The sequence below is a fragment of the Rhodamnia argentea genome, chromosome 8 (assembly GCF_020921035.1).
Source record: "Rhodamnia argentea isolate NSW1041297 chromosome 8, ASM2092103v1, whole genome shotgun sequence".
Taxonomy (NCBI): Eukaryota; Viridiplantae; Streptophyta; class Magnoliopsida; order Myrtales; family Myrtaceae; genus Rhodamnia; species Rhodamnia argentea.
In genome coordinates this window covers 9,040,119-9,063,615 of record NC_063157.1, presented here as the reverse complement: position 1 = coordinate 9,063,615, position 23,497 = coordinate 9,040,119, and the positions used below count along the sequence as shown (strand labels likewise).

Sequence of the window (23,497 nt, the reverse complement as noted above, 5' to 3'; positions counted from 1 at the left end):
ATTTGACGATAAAGTTTAACGAAAACTAACGGAAGGTAAATTTGTCATAGGTGTATCAATTTTGGGTTTTTGGTGGCAAAAAAAAAATAATTTGGATTAAATTTATCACAAGTGTACTAATTTGAAGTTTTTTATGATAAAAAATATAGTTGAGTGTAAATTTTTCGCAAGCATATCATTTTGAAATTTTTTATGGTATTAATCCTAAGAACAAAGGGAAAAGGAAAGGAGCTAAAGTAGATTCTTTCTTGCCGATGGTTATTATATAATTAAATTTATATGAATAAATTTTCTCAATCTCACTCCATAATCTCCTCCTTCCTTCAGACTTCTTCTTCTTCAAGCTCTCTCAGCTTTTACACCTTTCCCAATATTACTCGCACTCCCGACTTCTCAATGTCGTCATCTTCCTCCGCACTCCCGACCTCCTCCAACCCACAACCGCAACCCCAACCCCACTCCGCCGCCGCCGCCGCATCATCCACCGTCGCGTCCCTCCGCGCCTTCCTCTCCCGCCTCTCCTCCTCCACCCGCCGCGCCCTCTCCGACCGCCGCCCCTGGCCCGAGCTGCTCGATCGCTCCGCCTTCTCTCGCCCCCAGTCCCTCTCCGACGCCACCTCCCGCATCCGCCGCAACGCCTCCTACTTCCGCGTCAACTACCTCGTCCTCCTCGCCCTCGTCCTCGCCCTCTCCCTCGTCTCCCACCCTTTCTCCCTCCTCACCCTCCTCTCCCTCCTCGCCGCCTGGCTCTTCCTCTACGCCTTCCGCCCCTCGGATCACCCCCTCGTCCTCCTTGGCCGCACCTTCTCCGACCGCGAGACCCTCGCCCTCCTCTCCCTCCTCACCGTCGTCGTCGTCTTCCTCACCAGCGTCGGGTCTCTGCTCATCTCGGCGTCGATGGTGGGCCTGGCCATCGTGGCAGGGCATGGCGCGTTCAGGGATCCCGAGGATCTCTTCATGGACGAGCAGGAATCCGCGGGATCCGGCCTCTTCTCCTACATCAGCGGTGCTGCCTCCGCCGCCTCGGCAGCTCCTTCGTTGGCCTCGCGTGTCTGAGTATGTTTCAGCGTCTCTGTTTCTTTTCTCTTAGAAGATGATGATTTGAAGATACTTCGCTCTGGTCTCTCTGATTGCAACCTGAATTTAACGGTAGGAGGCGAATAGTATTAGAGTCACGGCTTCTTTTCGCATTCGCGGTCTCACTACATTACTCGTATTCTAATTGGATCTCATGCATTTGTGTTTGATGTTTTGTTTTGGCTTACTTTTTCGCGGAATGATTTTTGTTTTTTTTTTTTGTCGAAGTGGAATGATTAATATGATAATTTTCTGCAAAAGGCTTGGAACTACTCTTATGTTGGAATGCAGCCCGCATTGATCTCCGATTTCTTCCAACTACATGTGAAGGAGGCAGGAGAAGAAAATTTTTAAAGCATTAAAAGTAGCTCTGGGATAACATAGCGCATTCTTCCTGTCGAAATCTATTTGGGAAGTCAAGCTTCCATTGAAGGTTTCTTTTTTTGCTTGGGAAGCTGTTTGGGGATGTATTTTTACTTTGGATAATCTTCTGAAGAGAGGAAAAATACTCAGCTAATAGGTGTTTTCTGTGCAAGATTGAAGAGGAGAGTGTGAATCACTTACTTTTACACTGTAGCTGGACGGGAAGGATTTGGACTACAGTGTTTGCAAATTTAGAAGTATATTGGGTGGCATCAGGCACAAACTTTGGGCTTGGAGTGGGACTACTAGTTCATGGTTTGGAAAGAAATAGATTTACTAAGATGATTCCCCTCCTTGTTTTTTAGCTCATTTGGAGAGAGAGGAACAAGAGGGCATTGGAAGAAGTTGAATCCTCTTGGGATTGTTTAGATAATTGGTCATGTACTCTCCATTTTCACTAAAGTAGGGAATTCAACTTCATACATCTAGTTTGCTGGAGATGTTAGAAGCAGTCTTTTGTGCATAACTTTGTATGTGGTTAGGTTTTACCTGAAGCTGTGGTACCCCTTGGTTTCTTCTTAATGAAATGTAATTCATTAATATACAAAAAAGTAGCAGTGCGCTAAACATGCCAAGCAAGGGTTGATAGAGAGAAAGTGAGATAAAGATTGTACTCTTAACTCTTAAACTTTTTGATGATGTAATAATGGTTACTGATAGCTGAGAAATTTGTGGCTCCCTTTAATATTTGTGACAACTCTTTCCATTCTTGATTTCCATGAGTCCATGAATTGGAAGTTACCCCTCATTTAGCCGCTATTAGTTGGAGATACATGGTTGATCTGAATATCCTTTAAAGTATTAGTGATGAGATGGACTTATTGCATCAGAAAATCCAATCGATGGTTAAATCAGATCAATACCGCTTTTAATATGTAAGTCACAAGAGGTTGCCATTTCACGTATCGTTATATTGGTCTGTGTCTTGTCTCGTTAAATGTTAGATAACACATGCTATTTCATGAGAAAAAACCACGTGACCTGGAGCAGCCTTTCTTTCAGACATGAATTCAGTGTTTTTCTCTGGTGTGGAGTAGATATACATTCATGGGAACTTACATAACACGTACTAGAGGAGAATAGTTGAGTGCCCTTTTGTTTATCTAGGGTGGAGACTTCGATAGAAGAGTTCTATGTGTCCTCACATGAATGATTGAAGAACTGTTGACTCGTTACGAGTCTAATGACCCAGTTTTTAATACAGAATTCTCCTTTCCTCTTTCAGGGCCGCTGAAGAGTCAATGCAATAATTCAACTTTTACACCGAACAATTTGAGGAATAGTCAGAAGATCTTGTTACTATTGCTCAGAGAATTAGGATTTGCAACTTTAAATTGTGCTGTCTTCACTATGAAGATAGGTTGGCTAACCTTCGACCTTGTACATTTTGATACCCTTGCTATAGACATGAGGATTCTGAGGAGGTGATTGAAGGCTTTGAAAGAGCAATTAGATCCAATTGTGAGAATGTTACTGATGGTGTGAGGATATTATTTCAGAATGATGTAGCCAGAATTAATTTGACCAAAGTCATGGGTAGTGTAATGAAGTTTAAATGGCAGTTTTACGTAGTTCCTCTGACCAGTGGACCTTGTGGCCAATTGCTTCTTAAGGAGAGTCTATGCTTTCTTCCCGCATTTTCCTCTTTTTCCGATCCTTAGCTTTTTGTAATTGTGTTTTTAACTTGTGTTAGAAAAGCATGACTGTATATGATTCATTTCCCTCTGTGGTAGATGTTGGCAGTTCACTATAGAGGGGAGGTTAGGTCATTCTAGTTAGGACAAATGCTAGGATTACTTAGACTAGTTCATAGAATTATAGTAAATAATTTGGCAGACTGATATAGGTGTTGATTGTTGATTTTGTGCACCCTTGTCCATTTGCAGTCACTCACTTCACTTGAAATATCATTTTTGTAAACTAACTATTTTCACTACGCCAAGCATTAATCTTTTAAGTTATTAGTTGGAGCTTCGATGTTTCAGAAGCTGATCTGAGATAGATGTTCTTCTAGTTTTCCTAAACATGAAATTGTGTAAAATATGCAGATACTTCTCCTGACTAGATTTACGGCAATGGACTTGATACAATGAAAAGCTGACCAATGCAGTTGACACAACATTCAATGTGCATCAAGTGAATAAAAACTGACCAGCAGCCAGAACCATTCACTTGTGGTTGCTTTCTGGTGGACAATCCTGGAGCCTTCAAGCACCGCAACAGTCAACTGTAAAACCATCTTATGCATCTTTTTCTAATCCACCTCCATGAGGAGTCCACTTCCTTTTACCATCCTTGGAGACTCCAGAGAACAGACCAAAGTAATCGGTATTCTGGTGCAACTTTGGACGAAAGTATCATATCTATGCTTTATTTTAAGTTTTATATCTGATGTTCGCTTATGTCAGTTTGCCTTTGGCAGGCTACCTAATTCCCCAAGGTCGCCACTGAGAATTGGTCTCCATGGCTTGGGAGCAGACACTTATTTAATACTTAGTTGAACACCTCATATTGTGGTGGACATGGAAAACTTACTTGCTAAATTGTGATTGATGCATGGAAATTTTAAAGAATATCATCAGGATTAGTGGTTCTGCAAAGCTAAGTGATCTTTGACGATGCTAACTTTATAGTTCTTCTGGATTGTTTAAGGTTAAAGTTACCTTATGAAGCTAATGCGATGTAAACTTTGTGATGGCCAACAGCAAATTGGTTTTAAAAGAGACTGTTTTATTTTTCAAAGAACTTAGCATTGTGCTGAAAATTTGTGCTGTGATTTCTTGGATCTTACCAATGATTTCTTGAAGTTGGACAATTTGGATTCAGAAGAGTGAAGAAATTGTAGTAGTAAAAGTAGAGGAGGTAAAAACATGGTCATTGTCCGATTTATTTTGACCGAGAAAAGAATGTGGATATCATTTGATTGAAAAGCAAAATCTTCGGACTTTGGCGATCATTCTGATCGTAGGTGGACCCATAAAAAGATTAATCGAGCTCGGGAAGAACGGTTTAGCCATGTATTATTACGGTTGTCGATACCCCGAGGAATCGGTGTGGCTGAGTTCTAATGGGAATTGGTTAATTCAAGCAAAAGAGGTGCACAGCCAAAAATTCCAACCTGCCTGTGAGAAGTGCACAGCCAACCCTGGCCAAAGATTCCAACCTGCCTGTGAAAATGGCTTCTAACACCTACGGACTGCATGCTCGATCTCGAGCAATGCTCTAGGACATAGAAGGAACTCTGAAGTGAGGCAATGCTCATCTGTTACTTACCGAGCTATCTGACAAGAAACTAATGACGACATTCCGACAAATCTTAGCAAAGTGGCAACAAGATGTTATGAAAACTGTCCTAAACTCCTTTAGCTTTTCCATGAATCCTGTGACTCAACAAACATGGGACAGAAAAATTGACCCTTGCGTTGGCGGTGGCACCTGTGCGTACCTTCAGCATTCTTGTCCTAATGAGTAGTTTCTTTGTGGTTTTGACTTGCCTTAGTACTGAACATGATCTGGTAGTTCTTAGAAAGATGGACGAGGTTAGTGGGTGCAACAAATCCCCTTTGCAGTTGGACCGAGTGTTTGAAAATCTAAACATCTTCCTTGACTTTAAAACCTTGTTTTATAGAAGTGATGGTACTTTCCTCTCTCACAAGCTCAATTTTTTTTTCCCCGTGGAATTTCCTTCCCTCTGTTCAACTCCCGCTTTGTCTGCACAATATGTACCGGCAACCTCGATCGAGTATCCCGTGTTAGAATGTGCCTTGATTCATTTATAAAGAGCTGAGTGAAGAGATGCATAAGCTCATTGACAAACCTGACCAGTCTTGCCTCCTGATTGCCTTATCTGTTGTGCTTGCTTCTTTGGTTTCTTTCTCGGATGCTGAAGTTCATTACCATGAATTTGTTGTAGGTCCTCCTCGTACTTCTCGTTTCCTTTTCTCTGAGTCTCTGCGAAAGGACTGACGTATGAAGTTCTAAAGATGCACATTTTCCTTGATTCGACTAGATTCAAGCGCAACCGGTGAAAAGGCTATGCAGAACCCACAAGATTATAACTGTTAATGGGCAGTTCCCAGGGCCGATACTAGAAGTGAGAGATGGCGATTCTCTTGTCATCAAAACCACGAATATTGCTCAATACAATGTCACCCTTCACTGGTAAAGTTCACAAATCACGGATTCTGGCAATGAATGCATGAGTTAGAGCAGCCATAACCAAGTGCGACGATATGCATGAGGCGTAAATCAGATTCCAGCCCGTAATACTTAACCGATGTCCACATTCTTGAATCTCAGGCTAACTGCTAGTGTTTGTCAGGCATGGAGTTCGACAATTAGCCAATCCATGGGCAGATGGACCTGAATATGTTACCCAGTGTCCAATACAACCGGGAGGGACCTACACGTACCGCTTCAACATCCAAAAACAAGAGGGGACATTGTGGTGGCATGCGCATAGCAAATGGCTTCGGGCTACTGTTTACGGTGCTCTTATCATCTACCCTAAAGTCGGTTTGCCCTACCCTTTCCTAACACCAAACCAAGAGATTCCCATTCTTCTCGGTAAGGTTGAACGTATAAGCGATATAATCAATCCTTAAGTATCAATCATTACTCATGTGACATGGGGATGCTCTTGCGCAGGGGAATGGTGGGACAGAGACCCTATGGATGTCCTTCGGCAGGCCCTGTTCACAGGAGCCGCTCCGAATGTGTCTGATGCATACACCATCAATGGCCAGCCAGGAGATTTCTACAGATGTTCAAACCAAGGTTTCCAACTCCTTTCCCAATTAAACTCTTGTCTATACATATCATTACTGTTTATTTACTGAGAGCTTGAGTTCAAGTAGTAACGTCACGACGGCAAATGCAAATGCAGAAACCGCGGTGTTTTCAGTGGAGTCGGGCGAGACGGTCCTATTAAGATTCGTTAACGCTGCACTCAATCAAGAGCTCTTCTTTGCAGTGGCCAACCATAAGCTGACCGTCGTAGGGGTTGATGCTGCCTACACCAAACCGTTTACCACTAGTGTCATCATGATCGCACCCGGTCAGACCACTGATGTTCTCCTCACTGCCGATCAGTCTCCATCTCGCTACTACATGGCGGCGAGCGCTTATCACTCCTCCCAAAACGCAGCATTTGACAACACCACCACCACCGCTATACTTGAATACAAATCTGAGTCTTGCAGTGCAAGAAGGCAGTCCTCTCAGGTGCTCGTCCCGCAACTTCCGGCCTCCAATGACACAGCCACCGCAACTGCATTCACAGCTGGATTAAGGAGTCCTTCCAAGATCAGCATCCCTAATAACATAGACGAGAACTTATTCTTCACGGTGGGTCTCGGACTCATCAATTGCTCGCTCCCGAGCCCGAACTGTCAAGGCCCGAACGGAACACGCTTTACAGCCAGCATGAACAACGTCTCCTTCGTCCTCCCGACCGCCCTCTCCGTGATGCAAGCCTATTACCAGGGTGTTTCTGGCATCTTCAGTGCAGATTTCCCACCGGTTCCCCCGATTCAATTCGACTACACTGGCAATGTGAGCAGAGGATTGTGGCAACCTGTAGGTGGGACGAAAGTATATAAGCTAAAATACGGTTCCGCGGTACAGATTGTTTTGCAGGACACGAGCATTCTGTCCACCGAGGACCACCCTATTCACCTCCATGGATACCAATTTTCCGTGGTCGGGATGGGCTTTGGCAACTTCGATGCTGCAAGGGATATGCCGAAATTTAACCTCGTCGATCCCCCTGTTAGGAATACCATCGGGACGCCCCCAGGTGGTTGGGTGGCAATCAGATTCGTGGCTAACAATCCAGGTAAACAATGCACTCCGCCCTGTTTTCTTCTAGTCTACGACTGCAGTGGAACATTTCACTGACTTCCTCTGCGTTCTGTACATATTTATGGCTGTTGAAGGAGTGTGGTTGATGCATTGTCACATCGATTCACACCTTGTATGGGGTCTTGCCATGTGTTTCCTGGTCGAGAACGGAGAAGGCGAGCAGCAGACCGTGATACCTCCACCGCCCGACCTACCTAAGTGTTGAGCACCAGTCGTCGAATTCGATATCAAAGCCGCCATTCATTCCTACTGATGTCTAGAACTGCAACATATATTCTCGCCCGGATGTGCTAGGATAGATTTTGAATGACTCTTGCTAGATCTCCAAGTAGACGCTTTCACATACTTGATTCCTGTTTAATTCCGTTATGCAGTTGAAGAGCTCTTTTGAAGGAAAAACAAAGCAAGCGAATTGATTGACTCGAACAAAATCATCAACTCGAAAACAAAAGGCATCGCGACAAGAAACCGTTTGAAGCGACCGCGCGACATTTCAAGTCTCGCATCGAACGAGAGAGGCTCTGTCGATTAATACGGAAGCTAACGCTCATCCCAAGTGGGCAACGTTTTGCGTCTACTTCGAGTACTCCTTTCGCGGCTTGAACCGAGCGAAGATCGTTAGAAACGGCATACGGGCATGCATGCATGCCGCTCGAATAGATGTATGGTTAGGAGAGTGATCACTCTCCGCAGTGAGAGAATTGGGTTAAGGTGCGACTCTATAAGCTTACGCCCTCCCCAAATGATCAGCACTCCGCGTTGCTTTGAATGCTACTTGTTGAGGCTTGGCCACGAGCGGGACTAGATCGAGTCGTTATAGGTTGCAAATCTCCATCTTCACTTATAAAAGCTCAACCCTTTTTTTCTAGATCGATAGGCCCTTAAAGGAATTGTATCCTAACGAATCACAAGATTTCGTACTCTTGAATCATCGACGCGCCCGGATCGGGCTACCGACGGTCGAATTACCAGATGCGCGAACCGTTCCAATCTAAAGACAAAAGAAAAATCGTTCTAGATAAGGGAAATTGTTCAAGTTGCTATCATCGGTTTCCGGCTAGTAGAATTTAAATCTTCAAGCTGCACCTCCTTTGCACAAGCTAGTAAATGTCAATGAAATTTATTCGCACTAGCCTTTTTGTTATTAGGCCAGACGCATTAATTCTTACTAACATTAGTGTCATTTTATTTTACTTTATTTTTCTATTTTTCATTTTCATTTATTTATATTTGTAATTTTAGCTAGTTTTTTTTTTTTTTTTTTTTTTTTTTTGGGGTCGAACTAGTCTAGTTATTGAGCGGCTTGAGCCGCCTCCGTTTGTTGGGCAAGCAAAAGCTGAAAAGCTCAGCTAAGCTCCAACGTCCATCTTCTTCGGAAACTCCGCAGGAGCGGGACAAAGCTTGTGACTTTGGAGAAATCATCACATGCGCGCTCTCCTCCATTGTCGCCACCATCATCACCCACGCCCAATCCTCCGAACCCCATTTCGGTCTCCCATCCCTCTCGCCAGGATGAGCTCTCTCTCGCTCTCTCCCCCCTCCGCTTCTCCGGAATCCCTCCTCTTCGCTGCCTCCGGCCCCTCCTTCAAGCCTCCCCTGTTCTTGAATTTCCCCGGAGCGCCCCGCCATGGAGCCCCCGGCCTCGGTCTCGGTCTCGGGAAAGCGGGTCTTCGATCCGGGGCCTCCATGAGCGTCTCCGTCCGATCCCAGAAGGCCGTCGACGACGGGTTGTTTCTTGATTACAAGGCCTCTACCGCTTTCTTGTTCCCCGGTCAGGTGTGTTTCGATTCTTCTCTCTCTCTCTCTCTCTCTCTCTCTCTCTGGTGCGATTTCGTCTAGCTCGCGTGTTGAGTGATTCTTGTCCGATCTCACTGAAGGAGAGATGATTTCGCAAGGGGGATAGGTTGTGTTTTGGGATGAACACTGCTTTAGTTGCTTGATCAGTGGTGGGACGGCTTTGCTTTCGGACTCGTGGGTAACCAGTTGTGTGAAATCATCCTTAAGAGTGGGCTGAGCTGTCTTCTACATGAGTATATTTTGAGGAAAAATGTAGTGCATCGAGCCGTGATTTTACATTTTGCCTTATGCTTAGTGAAGGTGGCTTCTAAGGATGAATTTAGTTTGTCTGAAGTTTCTCTGCCAAGGTTGGCTCAATGCATATGATTGAGCTGTGTATTGAAATGCAGTGGGTATTTACTCTTGGAAAGACTTAACTTTATGGAGTTTGGGCATGCTGGTGCTTTGCTATTTATATAATGTCGGTGCTGTGGCTTGTAATCTTGCATCCTTGCTCACTTTGGTTGTCTAAATTTTAGTCTAAACTTGCAGGGTGCACAAGCAGTTGGAATGGGAAAAGATGCCCAGAGTGTGCCTGCTGCAGCAGAATTATACATAAAGGCAAAAGACATTTTAGGGTATACCCCTTTCCTATATAACATTTGACTGATCAACGCATCTCTGTTGGAAAAGTCTTGGGCAAACTGGTATCTGAAACCATATAAGGATTTGTTGAATGGATAATGCTTTTCTGAGTTTTTTTTCCTGGAAAGCAAAGAGCTTATTTGTTTCAGATTCGATTCGGTGTGGCAATTTTGAAGAGTCTCTAAGTTTTGCTCTTGCATTTTATGAAGGTATGATCTTCTAGATGTTTGTAGCAGTGGTCCGAAAGAAAAGCTTGATTCAACTGTTATAAGTCAGGTACACACACTGCAATCACTGCTCAGTAGTACTTCTCTAAATCATTGCAAATCGTCCCTTGTTTTCACTCTTTTAGGAGGTGGAAGGCGTTAGGTATTTGGTTGGATCAGTGGATAAATTATGGGGGTTGTGATTGATAATTACAATGTCACCTCTTGGAACAAGTTTGTGAAAATGTTGTTTTCATTTTGTAGCCAGCCATCTATGTCACAAGTCTGGCTGCAGTTGAGATACTACGTGCTCGGGAAGGTGGTCAACAGATAATTGAATCTGTTGATGTTACGTGTGGGTTAAGCTTGGGAGAATACACCGCTCTAGCTTTTGCTGGAGCTTTCAGGTCAATGATACCTAATCCTGCATCTTCTTTGTTGTAACTGTAGGAGTGCACAATCTCAATTCCCCAAAGCTAGTAGCACACCAACCCTAGGGTTGGTATAGCTATTTGGGGCATTGGAGGATTTCCACTTCATGATATAAAGGTCACTCATTAAAATCTATGTAAATGCATGCAAACTGTTTTGAGTCCGAACCACTTGCACAGGCCGAAGAATCATAAAAGTTGGTTGCACTATTAGGTTATATTACAATCAACAATTACGCATTCCCTTAAGCTTCACTTTGATTACCTACTCTTTTTACTTGGTGTGGACCTCTCCGTCTCTTCAATTCTCTCTGTCTATCTTATCACTCATTTGGATTTTTTCCACAAGCTTTTGTATCAACTTTGAGGAGATGTACTGCTCTATTAGTTTCTGATTTTGGTTTCATTTTTTGTTTTTATCAGCTTTGAGGATGGGCTTAAATTGGTCAAACTACGAGGAGAAGCAATGCAGGTAATCATTCTTTATACAAGACAAATAGAGTTGTACTTAGATTTACCACTTACCTGTTCCAACATCGAACTTCTTAGCCAAGGTACCTTGGCTATCACGTTACTGCAACTTTCCTCGTTAATGATGTCTAGTTACGATGGCCATCAGGAAGCTGCTGATGCAGCTAGGAGTGCCATGGTCAGTATCATAGGGTTGGATTCAGAGAAGGTCCAACTGTTGTGTGATGCAGCTAATGAAGAAGTTGATGAAGAAAATAAAGTTCAGATTGCAAATTACCTTTGCACTGTAAGATTTCTTCTGCTAGAAAGCGGTGGATGTTTCATTTGTTTATATTCTACTTTTTTCTCGGAGGATACAAATAGGAACTATGCCGGAGTATTGTCCAGTACGGAAGTGAATAATGCCAGAACCTGGAGCAGCTAATCTGAACAAATTAGCACTCTTTCTATCGTCTTCAAATGACGTTCGAGTATCGTTCTATATTGGCAGGGAAATTATGCAGTCTCTGGAGGCTTGAAAGGAATAGAAGCAGTAGAAGCTAAAGCAAAGTCATTTAAGGCTCGGATGACGGTATTCTTCCTTTGAATATGGTCATTCAATAATACCATGGAGCCAGGAAGTAAAACCAGTTTTTTGTCCCTGACTCATTAGGTGCGTCTAGCTGTCGCTGGTGCTTTCCACACAAGCTTTATGAAACCAGCAGTTTCTAGGTTGGAAGCTGCATTGGCTGCAACAGAAATCAGGACTCCTAGAATACCAGTCATATCAAATGTTGATGCAAAACCACATGCTGATCCAGACACAATTAAGAGGATATTAGCAAATCAGGTAAGCAAGCTAGGAACTTGTTCTGTTTCAGGAATCAGACTGTTGTTGAGCGAACCTTCACTTCAAAATCACAGGTGACTTCTCCCGTTCAGTGGGAAACAACAATCAAGACTCTCCTCACGAAAGGGCTGAAGAAGAGCTATGAATTAGGGCCTGGAAAGGTAAAACGTTGCGAGGGTTACACTCAAATGATTCCTGCTTTATACTCGTGAGATATTCCTATTAATGAGCAGACATTGGATCATATCCAGGTGATAGCAGGTATTGTCAAGAGAATGGACAAGAGTGCTGAGATTGAAAATATTGGAGCTTGAAGCTTTTGAATGGTTCCTGGAATGTGTTGCTGCAATTTTGTCTTCTCATGCAGCTTCTCAGCATGCAGAGCTGGAGTTTTTTGCTCGATCTGACATGAGTCATGAAGGGCTTGAGGTTCCTTTTCATTTCGCACCTCTGTTTTTCTTCTCTTTGACCGGATTTATGATTGCATACAGAGGAACTAGATTTACCAGCACTTCGCTTTTTATGAGAGATACTAGTGGATCCTTTAGAAAAGACACTTTTGCATGGGGGTGGGAATAAGGACTAAATTGCTCAATCAAACAATCTACCGAACATTCATCTTCTCTTTTGTATATTTATCTGTCTCTCTCTTTTTTTCTTACTGTGGAGAGGAAATTTATTAGGAACCTGAGCACTAGTACATGTATTTGAGGATGAAGAAAGTGATGCCACCGATAAAAGATGAAATGTTTTGAGTCTTTAATGAGAAAATGTATGTATCTTTGTATAAATGGGCGTAAGATAGATGATGTTTTCATTGAAGAACTTAGTCATTGAAACTACGTTTTAGACAATTTTGCGAGGAGTTCTGGACAGGCCTACGATCGAGTGGCCTGGCTTAGTAGCTTGTGATGGCGGTTGTGACAACACCGTTGCTACTGTTTTTTTATTCGATTTTAGAGTCTGATCCGGTCAATCGAAAATCAATTTGCTCGTATATGAATCGATAATCAAACATCACAATCGCCTGGAGTATTGACGTAGATGACAAACCGGACTTGATGGTGGAGGGCCATGCCCACGACGATAACGATTATGGCGGCGTGGCCGGTGGCCATGGTGATCATGTGGTAACGCGCGTCATTAGGAGGTGATTGAAAATGCGGTGCCCTTCTAAGGGCTTGAATGCTCTTCTGGATTTTTCTTATAAATTGTGTTCACATGTTGAATTTGTACAATTATGTGATTGGAAGCTATTGCAGAACTATTTTCCTTTACGTTCTTATAATTCGTTTTTACATTAAGTAGGTACCAGTTCATGGGCTCAATATCCAAAAAAATCTTCAACTTTAGCTTTCGTCCCAATTATATCAAAAAAAAATTATCTCATAAAAAATTCCCAATTTTTACTTTTGTCCTAATTCTACTATTCCTCAAGCTTTTCTTCTATTGTTTGCTTTCCCTACATATTATCGAGAGATATAGAGTCGCTCAAGACGGCGTGTTTCAGATTCTCTCCACCTTTCGCGCACTCGATAATAGCCCAAAAAACGACTAGACGTGGGGATATGATTATTTTGAAGGAATGATCTCAAGTCGTTATTGAAACATGTTATTTCCAAATTTCAAAGATTCATTAGTAAGTTTTACATGAATTTGAGTCACATAGAATTAACTTACGGTGATTATGGATCGAAGACTATCGGTGGTAGAATTGGAATAAAAGTAATAAAGAAATTAAGAATATAAAAAAAATTATTATAACTGGGACATAATGGGACAGATGTTAAAATTATTATTTTATTTTTTTTTGTGTCGGGCTCCGGTTCGTGCTATCTTTTATTTTATCGACATAGACGATTCTCGTCAGAAACTTAATCCTCCGACACGATGCCTGCGCAAAGAAGGAATAAGGAAACTGTTCTAAATAAAGAAACTAAGATGTCGCCCAGAGCTACCTCAGATCCAGAAATTATCAGCGAATCTGACAGATTTCCTCGCGACTAGAAGACCCAAAGAAAACGAAAGAAGCAATATTTTGATTACTCGCAATATATAAAGGCTCCAGCGGAAAGCAATGTCTCAATTTTCTAGGCAGAGAAACTCTCATAATCTCACAGAGTTTGTACTGGAAAGTAGAAGACGATTTCAATGGAGGTAGACCTGCAAAAACTCCGGCTCCTGCAGTCCTTCTCTGTCCTCTTTCTCTCCCATTAGTCTTTCTGGTCTGATTGCTTCCGTCTTCCCATTTTAACATGTCACTGCAGGCGAGTGTCATGAAGGTGAAAGTCCATTGTTGCAGATCATGCCAAAGGAAGGCCAAGAAGATCTTGGAGCAAGCACCTGGTGTGTGTGTGTGTGTGTGTCACTTCTGTTGCAGAACCCCAAGAAACCCTTCTTTTTTTTTTTTTTGCCAGAGTAAATTCATGGGGTGTTAATTATGAATGGCTATGTCCTTGGGTTTGGCTTGCTTTTGGCAGGAGTGCAAGCCGTACGCATGGACAAAAGCGAAGGTTTGCTCACCGTCACAGGCGACGTAGAGCCTCTCCTGCTGATCGAGACGGTGGAGGAGGAGGTCAGGAAGAGGGTGGAGCTCTGGTCTTTCCGAAGGTACCCCGCGCGCAGTAATACTGAAGAAGGCAGAGGCAATGCTGGCGCGACCAAAGGTAATACTGAAGCAGGCAGCGGCGGTGACGGCGCTCCCAAAGAGGCGAACTTGCGTGGGGCGAGAGATGGGAAGAAGGCTGCTTGCAGGAGGAGAGCCGATAGAGAAAGGGCAGGGCATGCCGACCCTGCCTCGGCAGGCCTGCGCTGGCCGGGACCGGCAGGGCATCATCCTGTGGCTGGGCCTTGCCAGCATCACGGGGATCCGGTGCGGCCTCTTTTCTGGGGTCCGCACGGGCCGCCTCCTCCCGCGTGCTATGGGCCGCCTCTGTTCCCACCGCCTTACCCTTGGTACTATCCCATGCCTCCGCCTCCGATGCAGCCACCACCGCCATATTGCTACCACCATGAATCGCGGCGACCAAAACAATGATCGGCTACGACAGACATGTTGAAATCCGCCAGGATTGCGTAATACCGTTGCTGAAACTTGTTTAGGTTCTTGAAGGACTAGCTATTTAGATTGGTGAACCACCGATGCTGATGAGCCATGGTTTTGGACAAATTTTATTCTGGCAATTCCTTTTTCCACTGTTTCAACTTTGTGCCATTCAGTTTCTTAAAAAGCAACGAGCGATCTTTTGAGCAGCAATCAATCACCGGCACTTTCTGTTAGGCTTCAAAACATTAATTATGCAAACAATTTCGATCGAGAGAGAGAATGCTGGTAGCGAATCAACTATTGGTTACACAAAATCGATCAAGCGAAACAGAATGGAAAGATCCGAAAAAGCAAACAAAATGGAATACCAGAGATGGTCTATACTCCATAACATGGCTAATCTGAGGCGACATAGGATGGTTCGAACAAAGAAAGAAAGACCAAAAAAATTAAGAACGGGAATGCACCAGCCGGGAATCGAACCCGGGTCTGTACCGTGGCAGGGTACTATTCTACCACTAGACCACTGGTGCTCCAGCTGCCCCATCAAAGCAAAAATATAGTAATATATATTATACATTTGGAATTGAGCACCATCGGCTATCCTCAGTCGGTGGACCAATTAAAAGAAAACGGAGCAGGGGTTGTGCGAGGACGTGAGGTTGAAGTTGAAGCGGGAAATGGCGATTCCCATGCTCAGAGCTTCAGCTCCTCCCGGTCACTGGCGCGCGCTCTTCCACTCCAACATGAAGAAGCCGCCCCTCCATGTTCAGAGACTGCCCTGTTCTCCACCTGAACTCAACCCTGTCTTGCAAGCACAAAAGCATGTTTTGGCCTCTACATTTACTTTTCTCATCCCCCCGTCTCTGGGTAATCTGCCAATTCTTGAACTTTGTCCCCTTGTTTTGCAGTGATGAGATGAAGTCAGAGTCAAGGTTGTCTCTTTTTGTGGGGACACGCCTTATTCCACACCCCAACAAGGTGAATTCCCACTAGTCTGCGGCATTGATGTAGTGATTGTGTAAATGGGTCTTAGTATTTAGCACTCAAATAAGGATAAATGCTAGGTGTGGAAAAGTAGCCAAAACTTTAGATGAACTTTCTTGCTTCTTGGAAAGGTCGACAGAGGTGGTGAAGACGCTTTTCTGGTGAGCGGCTTCAATGGGGGAGTCATTGCTGTTGCCGATGGCGTTTCCGGGTACTTAACTGCAACTCCCTAGGACAGATGCTCCAAGTTCACATTTTTGATAGGATCAAGTGGTGGGAAAGCTGCCCTGCGTTTTGTTGACTGATCTGTGCTAGCTAAATTTGTTCTTTATCTGTATTAGTATGAGATGGCAGTTGTGAATACCATGTTGCTGATTGTGCACCAAATTTCTCTTTCACTTGGCAGTTGGGCTGAAAAAAACGTGGATCCTTCGCTGTTTTCTAAGGAATTGATTGCTCATGCTTTGTCTTTGCTCGGGGATGAGGAGGTAGACTTATTTCCAAAGCAAATAAAAAATTAGATTGCTCGCTTCGATCGTTTAATTAACACGATCCTGATTTCCCTAGTGTTAGTTCTCCGACAAGAAATTAGCAAATTAGTACTTTGCTTAAAATTTGAGTTGCTGTGTTTACTTATTGGTTAGTGGGAGCTTAAGAACCTGTATAGTGTTACTCATTTGTCAGGTAAACTACAATCCTCGGATGCTTCTAAAGGAAGCACATGCTGCTACCTCCTCTGTAGGTTCAGCTACAGTGTGAGTTATTTACAGTTTTGACTTCCCAATTTTTGAGGTTTTTCAGATAATATGATCCTAAAACGATGTATCTAAAGATGGTTTAGCCATTTATTTCATATCTTTGCCTTTTTTGTCAGAGTTATTGCAATGCTGGAGAGAGACGGGATCCTGAGGATCGCAAATGTAGGGGATTGTGGATTAAGGGTTCTCCGAGGCGGTAAATTCTGTGTTGAATTTCATGATATTTTCACTTATTGGTTCTGTTTTATTTTGCTTTCAGATACTTGAAAACCACATGGAACTGAATTTGCAGGTCAGATAATCTTTTCTACGTCTCCGCAAGAGCACTACTTCGACTGTCCCTACCAGCTAAGCTCAGAATCAGTTGGTCAAACATATCAAGATGCTGTGGTATTCGACAGAACATACTCCTCTCAGACTTCATTCTCTATGAGAAAATTTCGCTCTGTAGTCAACAATATTATGCAAAGGACTGAGAAGCATATTTTACTGTCCGTCATTTGTCAAGAGTTAGCCACCATACTCAGGGGTCGCAGGTGCTTCCACTAGTGAGAATATTTTGGCTTAATGGAAATTGACATCTTTCTCCTCTGTTTGAATCTTCTTTGAAATCTGCTACTGGTCACTGTGCTAGATATTAGCAATCTGAAGTATATGAAAATTGCACCTTAGCTGGATTTGCTGCACAATGACTTTTGCTAATATTTCATATAAGATTGATGCATGAGAATTTAGTCAGATGCCTGCTAAAGGGTTTGGTTGGTTTAGTCAAGTTGGTGGTGTGGTTGATATATAAATATCTCATGACTGAATTTTGTCAGCTTATATGCTGCATTATGCATTTACTCTTATTGTTTCCTTTCATGAAGAACTTAGATTTCCTCATGCTCCTTGATGACCAGGTTAGCACTGTTGAAGTAACAGAGAAAGATACCATCGTTATGGGCTCAGATGGTCTCTTCGACAATGTCTTCGACCAGGAAATTGTTTCCACATTGGCCAAACATGGTGATGTTTCAGAAGCTGGTATGTTTTGCTCAAGTATTAGAAAGGTCCTGCAGTTTGTGTGCTCAACTCTGAATGGACATTGGTTCATTGTTAGCAAAGGCATTGGCTGATCTCGCCAGAGAACACTCCGTGGACTCGAGTTATGATTCCCCCTACTCAATTGAGGCCAGAACTAGGGTGATATTGCATACCCAACTTATTTACCACTGATTAAGAGCATAGATAACTAGCTACAAAATATTACCTTGTCATGAGGCTGAAAACTCTAGTTTTGCAGGGTTTTGATGTTCCTGTGTGGAAGAAAGCACTTGGGTTTAAGCTTACAGGCAAGGGCCACGGCCTCTCTCTCCCCTTGTGTGCTGGCTCATGTATCTATGAGAAATATCATCTTTTCAACTTCATCACTGTCGTAAGTGGTTCGTGTTTGTTGTTGTCAGGTGGAAAGCTTGATGATATAACCGTAATTGTTGGTCGAGTTGTTAGATCACATGAATCCTGAGACACCAGATAATGTTATTGAATGGAGTGCAGGAGGACTAGGCGTGGGGTTATGCCTTCTACTTGTCAAAGTAAAGTCTTTAAGTAGTTTTCAGATTGTGAAAAGGTTGGCATGAACTTCACTCTATTCTTTTTGTCTGAGGTGGTGGCTTTCATTGTATGTGCTGGGTAAACCACTAATGGTGCTTCATTCTCCAAAGCTGAAATCCTACGGGGACAAAACCAATCTCTCCCTCTCTCTCTGTAGACAAAAAACATCATTGTCGAACTCAAAAGATAGCTCCATCACCCAGTTCAGTCTTCACAGAATAGAGACCTTAATGGCCCAGATATCATGAATTTTACAAGAATGCAGCTACGCCTCATGTATTACAAAAGAGATCGGAGCTTTTGTCCAGTTGCCAACACAGCAAAATTGTATACGAAGTCTTGCAAAGAAACAACTCTGCCCAAAATCAGTTTAACTCCACTCAACTATGATTGATAACATTATTTGAATTGCCAAAAGTGAAATATGAATACATTAATTCGACCAGATCAACTAATTTCGTTATCGGGAGCAACAAGTACTGCAGGCATGCTCCAAGGATTATTAATCCTCTCCTCCAAAGCCTCAAGTCAAGCAGACTCCACAAGAGACATTACACATCATATGCCGCTTCATAGTGTGCCCAGTACTGGTGCTCCGGTGGGGAAACAAAGAATAAACTCTGACACTGGGTTTTCACGTGACAACAGGATCAGCGCTTTTGCTGTTAAGTTCCTCAAAAAATGACTTCGAGGCTTCATAAGTAGACCAGCAGATCGCAGCAGCAGGAGCGTGGAATAGCATCCTCGGCATCCATCCTCTCATGAGCCCTCTGTATCCATCCTTTTCTATTATTGTTCGAAAGACATCCCTCATTGAACCAGTCTTAAATCTATCGCATCCACAGACACCCTGAAGAAGCAAGCAACGTACATGAGACAACAATTACAAACAGCTACGCACATATCACAACGCAAATCTATGCTTTGAAATGTAAACTGACGTTTGACTTTTTAATTTTCATAGATAAGTATTCTTCTTTCTTTAATTCACCTTAACTGGTGTCTTAAGCACTTTTGTTACCAAGACCTGTTTATAATGCTAGTTCCAAACCAAATATATCATTGTTTTCCTAACGAGATACTCCAGGATTATTCAGAAGTGCTCATAAGTCATCCCACAGATCAAATAAGGATAACACGTCACGGCACTGGACAATCGTGGGCTCCTCCTCCAGACCAATAACCATTACATATACGGACTGATAAACGAGACTTGTTGTCAATTAGTTTAAGCCACACATGGCAAATGCCCATAAACATGAAATAGTTCCTCACAGTATCTCTGGTTTCCAGATACAATCCTTTTTCTTCTCGTCTTTGTTGACATTACTTGCAAATTCTTTCGGTTTATAATGCAAACCCCGCTAATGCAAGGTCAAAGAACCAACTTCGGCCGTAGCAAATTCTATTGGTTTATAAAGAAAAAACCACCAAAAAAGAAAAAGAAAGAACGCTAACCAGGTAAGCTCAAACTCCATGACTACACAACATGACAACTGAATACTGACTCTTAGATATGCCTTAGAATGAGGTGGATAAACCTTAAAATGCGACTTAACCACAAGGCTAACAACAATATGATAGATGAGAACAAGAACATCCGATTCCAATGAGATATGCAGTGGTCATGTTAAATTTGAACAAAATTCCAGCTTGTCTAATGCTGAAATTGATTTTGACACATGAACCGTATCCGACTGAACATTTCCCTTCAAAGACTAGTAACTAGAAAGTGTGTATAACATCCATTTCTTCCTGTCGTTCAGAAAAGAACAAAATTGGCAACATGTGTCTTTACCTGACACTGCAGCTGAGTCTTCACAACATCAAGAGGGGTTGTGACAGCAGCTGCCAGTGCCCCAGCAACAGCTCCTGCTGTGGCATGAACAACCCAACCTTCATCATTCACACTGTCTGGTGAAACCTCCCTTAAACCCCTCTTTGCAGCCTCATATGTCGCAAAATGAACGGCAGTAAACGGGGCATTCATGATAACAGTAGTCCTATACGATGCATAGAAAGCCCTAAGTCCCTCTTCCTTCATGACCCTCCTCACACAATCCAAAACCCCTTTGTAAGGACTGTTGCTCAATTGCAATCTCTGCTTGACCATATCCATTGGCGTAAACACGGCATCACTGGCGACCGTGGCACACACCCCGGAAACCGCGTGGGCAGCTGAATTATTTGGATTCCCGCGGGAGAAGAACTTCTTGCAAACCTCATAGACCGAGAAATACACGGCGTGGGCAGGCCCGGCGCCGAGCCCCATGGCGCCGATGCCACGGTACAGACCCGACGGGCCATCCGATTTCAGTATCGACCGGAGGGCCTGGCCGAGGCCCACCGATTTGATAGGGCAAGAGCCCATGGCCTGCATGTGAGTCTTCAACGTGTCCACGGGGAACATGGCCATGTGCTCGACCGAGCCGGCGATGGACCCCGCGATCATGAACTGCCAGAAGCGGAGGCCGTCGTGAGCGGAGACCACAACCTCCGGGTGAAAGTCAGGGGGCTGCGGAACCGGGCGGAAATCCCGGTTCTGAAACTTGGGGGTGGCGTCCGTAGTGGCCATGTGGGGGGAAGACGCGAATCTAGAATTGGGTCTCTACAAGTGTGACTACAACAATGGGGCGTCGATTCAGACCGTGACCGAAACGAATTGAGGATCAACGACTGCTTTCTATACTGCGACTACAAGGATTTCTATCACCATGAAAGCAACTGCAGCAAAGCACAGCTATTGATGAGAGCAACCGCACCTTCACCAGTAGAGCGGAGAAACGGTCACCAGCGACGGACGCCGGACGCCGTCCGCTCGCCGCGTCGCGCGATCGGACAAAGATCCGATGATGCTCGGAAGATTTTTGATTTGGTGGGGACAGGGATTGGATTGCGCAATTAGGGTTCCAAGAGTTTGGGGGGAGCCGGAGGTTTTATGCTTGGTTTTCCTCTTTTCCTATTTTTTTTAATTATTTCTTTTTCGGCTCATCTAGTCCTAAAGTCAATCGGCGACCGCCTCTCGTTACCCCAGAATCCATCCACCGTCCGTCGTCTTCCGTTTTTCAGGATAACTTGTCGATGGCACGTGCAATGCACGCGCACGTATCATAAATGGAAAATATAATACATGCGGAATATCGACATAAATAAAGAGAAAAATATTGCATAATTTGAAGTTTGTTAACAAACATGAAAGAGACTATACATAAATATATGTGGAAAGATAATATGTGTGTGTGTGTGTGTTGTAGAATGATTTGTAAGATAAATCATAATCTTTAATAAATATTTATTTTTATTCTAAGGGCTTAATCGTCTATAAAAAAACTCTCAATTTTAGGTCTAGCCCCAAATCTGCCATGGATTATTGTCTGTCTGAAAAATCACTAATTTTAACTCTACCCCAAATTTGCGATAAATTTTTTTCCCTAAAAAAACACAAACTTTCAATTTGGTCTCAAATCTACTTCCGTTAACCCTTGTTGACGATAGCTATTTGACGCGACATTTCCACATAGGTAACGGATCCACGTTAGCAATGCGATATGGAAAATTATCTCCGAAACGAAACTGTTATTTGATATGAATATTTAAATAGATCATAATAAACATAGCATGCTGACAAAAAGAGTTTACAAAATAAAGAGGTCAAAACAAGTAAGTTATAGATGGATCTATTGCGAATCTATTTATAGCCCATTTAAAACAACCTATTTAAGAGGCATTTACCTTTTCATTGCCAGGTAGACTTAACACGTTTAAGAGACCCAACAATTAACAATATTTTTATAATCTTTTATTTTTAAATTTTTCTAAATTTATTTATAATTTTCTAGTCTTTATTATTTATTCATTTTCCCTTTTTTTCCGACGAAGTCTGGCAAGGGCTTCGCGGCCATCGCCAGATTTGTGAGGGCCTCGTTGCCCTTGCCCAATCGCCACAAAGAGTCAATTGGCGACCCTCACCAGACTTTGTAAGGAAAAAAACAAAGAAAGAGAAAGAAAGAAAAATAAATAAAACAACCCAAAAATTATTTAAAAAGGAAAAAAAAGTTATGTTTACATTTCATGTAAGTGTTTTAGTCTATATTTATCGTAAAGAATAAGTTTTCTTATATTGGGATAAATATGAAAGTTTATTAGCAATATGGGTAAGTTGGGTATTGGTAAAGAAATTTACATTACGAAGGAATGGGTCATAAACGAGTTATTGAATCAATGTAGGTCGGGCCATTCATGATTCAACCCAAACTCGACTCGACCCACTCGTTTAGCAGGTTTAGTCTAGTCCATCGAGTTAAACATGAGATTCATCAATATGCATGGAGTTTGTACTTGGTTTTCCTCTCTAATATAGTATTTTTCACTTGAAAACAATTCTGTCAGGGCAAAAGTTCTATTCATGATGATCAAAGAAACTTCATTTATCTTGCAGAGTTTAAGTTACCAACTCTTTTATCAAATTACCAGCTCTTATTTCAATCAGCCATTAACATTTATTTAGTTTCAATTACTTATTGTTTTTTTTTTTTATGACCCAGGGAACCCCCGCACGGTTGGCGGCCGGGGATAAACCCCGGGGGTAACACGTGTTAGTCACCACACACGTGCCACTGGGTAAGTCACCCCGCGACGCTTACGGGATTCGAACACTCGACCTTTTACAAGAAGAAGAGTGCGCGAACCAGCAGCGCCACCCGGATAGGTGGTTCAATTACCGATTGTTCGTATAATTTACAAACAACTATTTCAAATATATTTTCCGAAGCTTTATGAGTCTTCCCATCTTACTAACTATAGAAAGTTACTAATAGTTATACCAAAGGGGAGAAGGACACCAAGAGTGTCAAAAGTTGTGTATAACATTCATTTTAAAGCCAAATTTTTTTCTCAAATCACTTAAGTGCCAAATTTTTTTTTAGAAACGATCGTTTAGGTGACAACTCTGATATACTTGGCATTTTTTATTAACATTTGAAGCTGATGTGACTAGTCAAAGGTCCAGTCACCAATAAAAATGAAAAAAATTAAAAAGCTTTGTATAAAATAAAAAATACAAGCTTTATTAGATTAAAAGAAATAAAAAATCTAAAAATTGCAAAAAAATTTCATAATTTTTAAAAAATTTCACAAAAATTAAAAATAAATTATATTTGAAAATTTTCTATTTTTTAAAATAAAAATTTTATTGAAATTTAAAAATAGGATTAAAAATTCTTAAAAAGGGGGGTGAGGAAAAACCAAGCGACGAGAATTTTTTTATTTTTCATCTTTTTTTATTTTTTTTACTTTTCTAATTGTGAACTTTTTTTAAATTTAAATTTTTTGAATTTCACGTTTTTTAATTTTTCAAAATTTTTATAATTTTAATTTTTTTATTACCCCCT

General features: G+C 42.3%; 6 protein-coding genes and 1 non-coding gene across 21 annotated transcripts; 5 read left to right on the top strand and 2 right to left on the bottom strand.

The window, feature by feature from the left end:
• Nucleotides 1-324: 324 nt before the first annotated feature.
• On the top strand, nucleotides 325-4,105 carry LOC115736784 (PRA1 family protein B3-like). 7 transcript variants are annotated; one of them, XR_007199528.1, is made up of 3 exons: nucleotides 325-1,056; nucleotides 3,611-3,828; nucleotides 3,923-4,105. XR_007199528.1 is itself a non-coding variant. In XM_048283937.1 (2 exons), the coding sequence occupies exon 1, from the start codon at nucleotides 397-399 to the stop codon at nucleotides 1,054-1,056; it is 660 nt and encodes a 219-aa protein (XP_048139894.1). In that variant the 5' UTR covers nucleotides 325-396; the 3' UTR covers nucleotides 3,923-4,105. The 7 variants fall into 7 exon arrangements, 4 of the variants coding, with proteins under 4 accessions (XP_048139894.1, XP_048139895.1, XP_030524498.1 ...); XR_007199527.1 differs by having other exon boundaries at nucleotides 3,466-3,828; XM_048283937.1 differs by lacking the exon at nucleotides 3,611-3,828.
• Nucleotides 4,106-4,633: 528 nt separating this feature from the next.
• LOC115736512 (laccase-13-like) lies at nucleotides 4,634-7,858 on the top strand. 2 transcript variants are annotated; one of them, XM_048283933.1, is made up of 7 exons: nucleotides 4,634-5,409; nucleotides 5,510-5,661; nucleotides 5,822-6,066; nucleotides 6,148-6,276; nucleotides 6,386-7,053; nucleotides 7,126-7,336; nucleotides 7,437-7,858. In XM_048283933.1, exons 1-7 carry the CDS (start codon nucleotides 5,296-5,298, stop codon nucleotides 7,565-7,567), a joined length of 1,650 nt encoding a protein of 549 aa, XP_048139890.1. In that variant the 5' UTR covers nucleotides 4,634-5,295; the 3' UTR covers nucleotides 7,568-7,858. The 2 variants fall into 2 exon arrangements, with proteins under 2 accessions (XP_048139890.1, XP_030524099.1); XM_030668239.2 differs by having other exon boundaries at nucleotides 6,386-7,336.
• An 812-nt stretch (nucleotides 7,859-8,670) lies between these two features.
• On the top strand, nucleotides 8,671-12,352 carry LOC115736520 (malonyl CoA-acyl carrier protein transacylase). Of its 2 annotated transcripts, none has more exons than XM_048284265.1 (10): nucleotides 8,671-9,138; nucleotides 9,691-9,776; nucleotides 9,993-10,059; nucleotides 10,254-10,396; nucleotides 10,844-10,892; nucleotides 11,040-11,150; nucleotides 11,382-11,462; nucleotides 11,544-11,720; nucleotides 11,795-11,881; nucleotides 11,972-12,352. In XM_048284265.1, exons 1-10 carry the CDS (start codon nucleotides 8,788-8,790, stop codon nucleotides 12,032-12,034), a joined length of 1,215 nt encoding a protein of 404 aa, XP_048140222.1. In that variant the 5' UTR covers nucleotides 8,671-8,787; the 3' UTR covers nucleotides 12,035-12,352. The 2 variants fall into 2 exon arrangements, with proteins under 2 accessions (XP_048140222.1, XP_030524113.1); XM_030668253.2 differs by having other exon boundaries at nucleotides 11,040-11,177.
• A 1,267-nt stretch (nucleotides 12,353-13,619) lies between these two features.
• LOC115736523 (heavy metal-associated isoprenylated plant protein 36-like) lies at nucleotides 13,620-14,908 on the top strand. 2 transcript variants are annotated; one of them, XM_048284111.1, is made up of 3 exons: nucleotides 13,620-13,877; nucleotides 13,988-14,066; nucleotides 14,201-14,908. In XM_048284111.1, the coding sequence occupies exons 1-3, from the start codon at nucleotides 13,872-13,874 to the stop codon at nucleotides 14,755-14,757; spliced, it is 642 nt and encodes a 213-aa protein (XP_048140068.1). In that variant the 5' UTR covers nucleotides 13,620-13,871; the 3' UTR covers nucleotides 14,758-14,908. The 2 variants fall into 2 exon arrangements, with proteins under 2 accessions (XP_048140068.1, XP_030524117.1); XM_030668257.2 differs by having other exon boundaries at nucleotides 13,620-14,066.
• A 320-nt stretch (nucleotides 14,909-15,228) lies between these two features.
• TRNAG-GCC lies at nucleotides 15,229-15,299 on the bottom strand. Its single transcript has one exon. It is a non-coding gene; the product is annotated as a tRNA-Gly (tRNA).
• A 91-nt stretch (nucleotides 15,300-15,390) lies between these two features.
• LOC115736522 (probable protein phosphatase 2C 1) lies at nucleotides 15,391-18,147 on the top strand. 6 transcript variants are annotated; one of them, XM_030668255.2, is made up of 11 exons: nucleotides 15,391-15,589; nucleotides 15,678-15,747; nucleotides 15,885-15,964; nucleotides 16,160-16,241; nucleotides 16,438-16,508; nucleotides 16,628-16,707; nucleotides 16,804-16,901; nucleotides 17,414-17,537; nucleotides 17,614-17,696; nucleotides 17,797-17,845; nucleotides 17,957-18,147. In XM_030668255.2, exons 1-11 carry the CDS (start codon nucleotides 15,447-15,449, stop codon nucleotides 18,016-18,018), a joined length of 942 nt encoding a protein of 313 aa, XP_030524115.1. In that variant the 5' UTR covers nucleotides 15,391-15,446; the 3' UTR covers nucleotides 18,019-18,147. The 6 variants fall into 6 exon arrangements, 3 of the variants coding, with proteins under 3 accessions (XP_030524115.1, XP_048139968.1, XP_030524116.1); XR_004014905.2 differs by lacking the exon at nucleotides 17,957-18,147 and having other exon boundaries at nucleotides 17,619-17,696; XR_007199533.1 differs by lacking the exons at nucleotides 17,797-17,845; nucleotides 17,957-18,147 and having other exon boundaries at nucleotides 16,804-17,047; nucleotides 17,619-17,696.
• Nucleotides 18,148-18,317: 170 nt separating this feature from the next.
• Nucleotides 18,318-21,063, bottom strand: LOC115736521 (mitoferrin). The gene is made up of 2 exons (XM_030668254.2): nucleotides 19,906-21,063; nucleotides 18,318-18,957 (listed from the first exon to the last, which is right to left on the bottom strand). Exons 1-2 carry the CDS (start codon nucleotides 20,680-20,682, stop codon nucleotides 18,742-18,744), a joined length of 993 nt encoding a protein of 330 aa, XP_030524114.1. The 5' UTR covers nucleotides 20,683-21,063; the 3' UTR covers nucleotides 18,318-18,741.
• Between the last annotated feature and the right edge of the window lie 2,434 nt (nucleotides 21,064-23,497).

Excerpts from the sequence above, each read along its gene's own strand:
- LOC115736784 (XM_048283937.1), top strand. The coding sequence starts at position 397 with ATGTCGTCATCTTCCTCCGCACTCCCGACCTCCTCCAACCCACAACCG.
- LOC115736512 (XM_030668239.2), top strand. The coding sequence starts at position 5,296 with ATGCATAAGCTCATTGACAAACCTGACCAGTCTTGCCTCCTGATTGCC. Across the intron at positions 5,662-5,821 it reads TACAATGTCACCCTTCACTG|GCATGGAGTTCGACAATTAG; the intron begins GTAAAGTTCACA and ends AGTGTTTGTCAG. Across the intron at positions 6,067-6,147 it reads AGAGATTCCCATTCTTCTCG|GGGAATGGTGGGACAGAGAC; the intron begins GTAAGGTTGAAC and ends GCTCTTGCGCAG.
- LOC115736520 (XM_030668253.2), top strand. The coding sequence starts at position 8,788 with ATGCGCGCTCTCCTCCATTGTCGCCACCATCATCACCCACGCCCAATC. Across the intron at positions 11,178-11,381 it reads TTGCAAATTACCTTTGCACT|GGAAATTATGCAGTCTCTGG; the intron begins GTAAGATTTCTT and ends CTATATTGGCAG. Across the intron at positions 11,463-11,543 it reads CATTTAAGGCTCGGATGACG|GTGCGTCTAGCTGTCGCTGG; the intron begins GTATTCTTCCTT and ends CTGACTCATTAG.
- LOC115736523 (XM_030668257.2), top strand. The coding sequence starts at position 13,976 with ATGTCACTGCAGGCGAGTGTCATGAAGGTGAAAGTCCATTGTTGCAGA. Across the intron at positions 14,067-14,200 it reads GATCTTGGAGCAAGCACCTG|GAGTGCAAGCCGTACGCATG; the intron begins GTGTGTGTGTGT and ends TGCTTTTGGCAG.
- LOC115736522 (XM_030668255.2), top strand. The coding sequence starts at position 15,447 with ATGGCGATTCCCATGCTCAGAGCTTCAGCTCCTCCCGGTCACTGGCGC. Across the intron at positions 17,538-17,613 it reads TGGTGATGTTTCAGAAGCTG|CAAAGGCATTGGCTGATCTC; the intron begins GTATGTTTTGCT and ends GTTCATTGTTAG. Across the intron at positions 17,846-17,956 it reads ACTTGGGTTTAAGCTTACAG|GTGGAAAGCTTGATGATATA; the intron begins GCAAGGGCCACG and ends TGTTGTTGTCAG.
- LOC115736521 (XM_030668254.2), bottom strand. The coding sequence starts at position 20,682 with ATGGCCACTACGGACGCCACCCCCAAGTTTCAGAACCGGGATTTCCGC. Across the intron at positions 18,958-19,905 it reads AGACTCAGCTGCAGTGTCAG|GGTGTCTGTGGATGCGATAG; the intron begins GTAAAGACACAT and ends TTGCTTCTTCAG.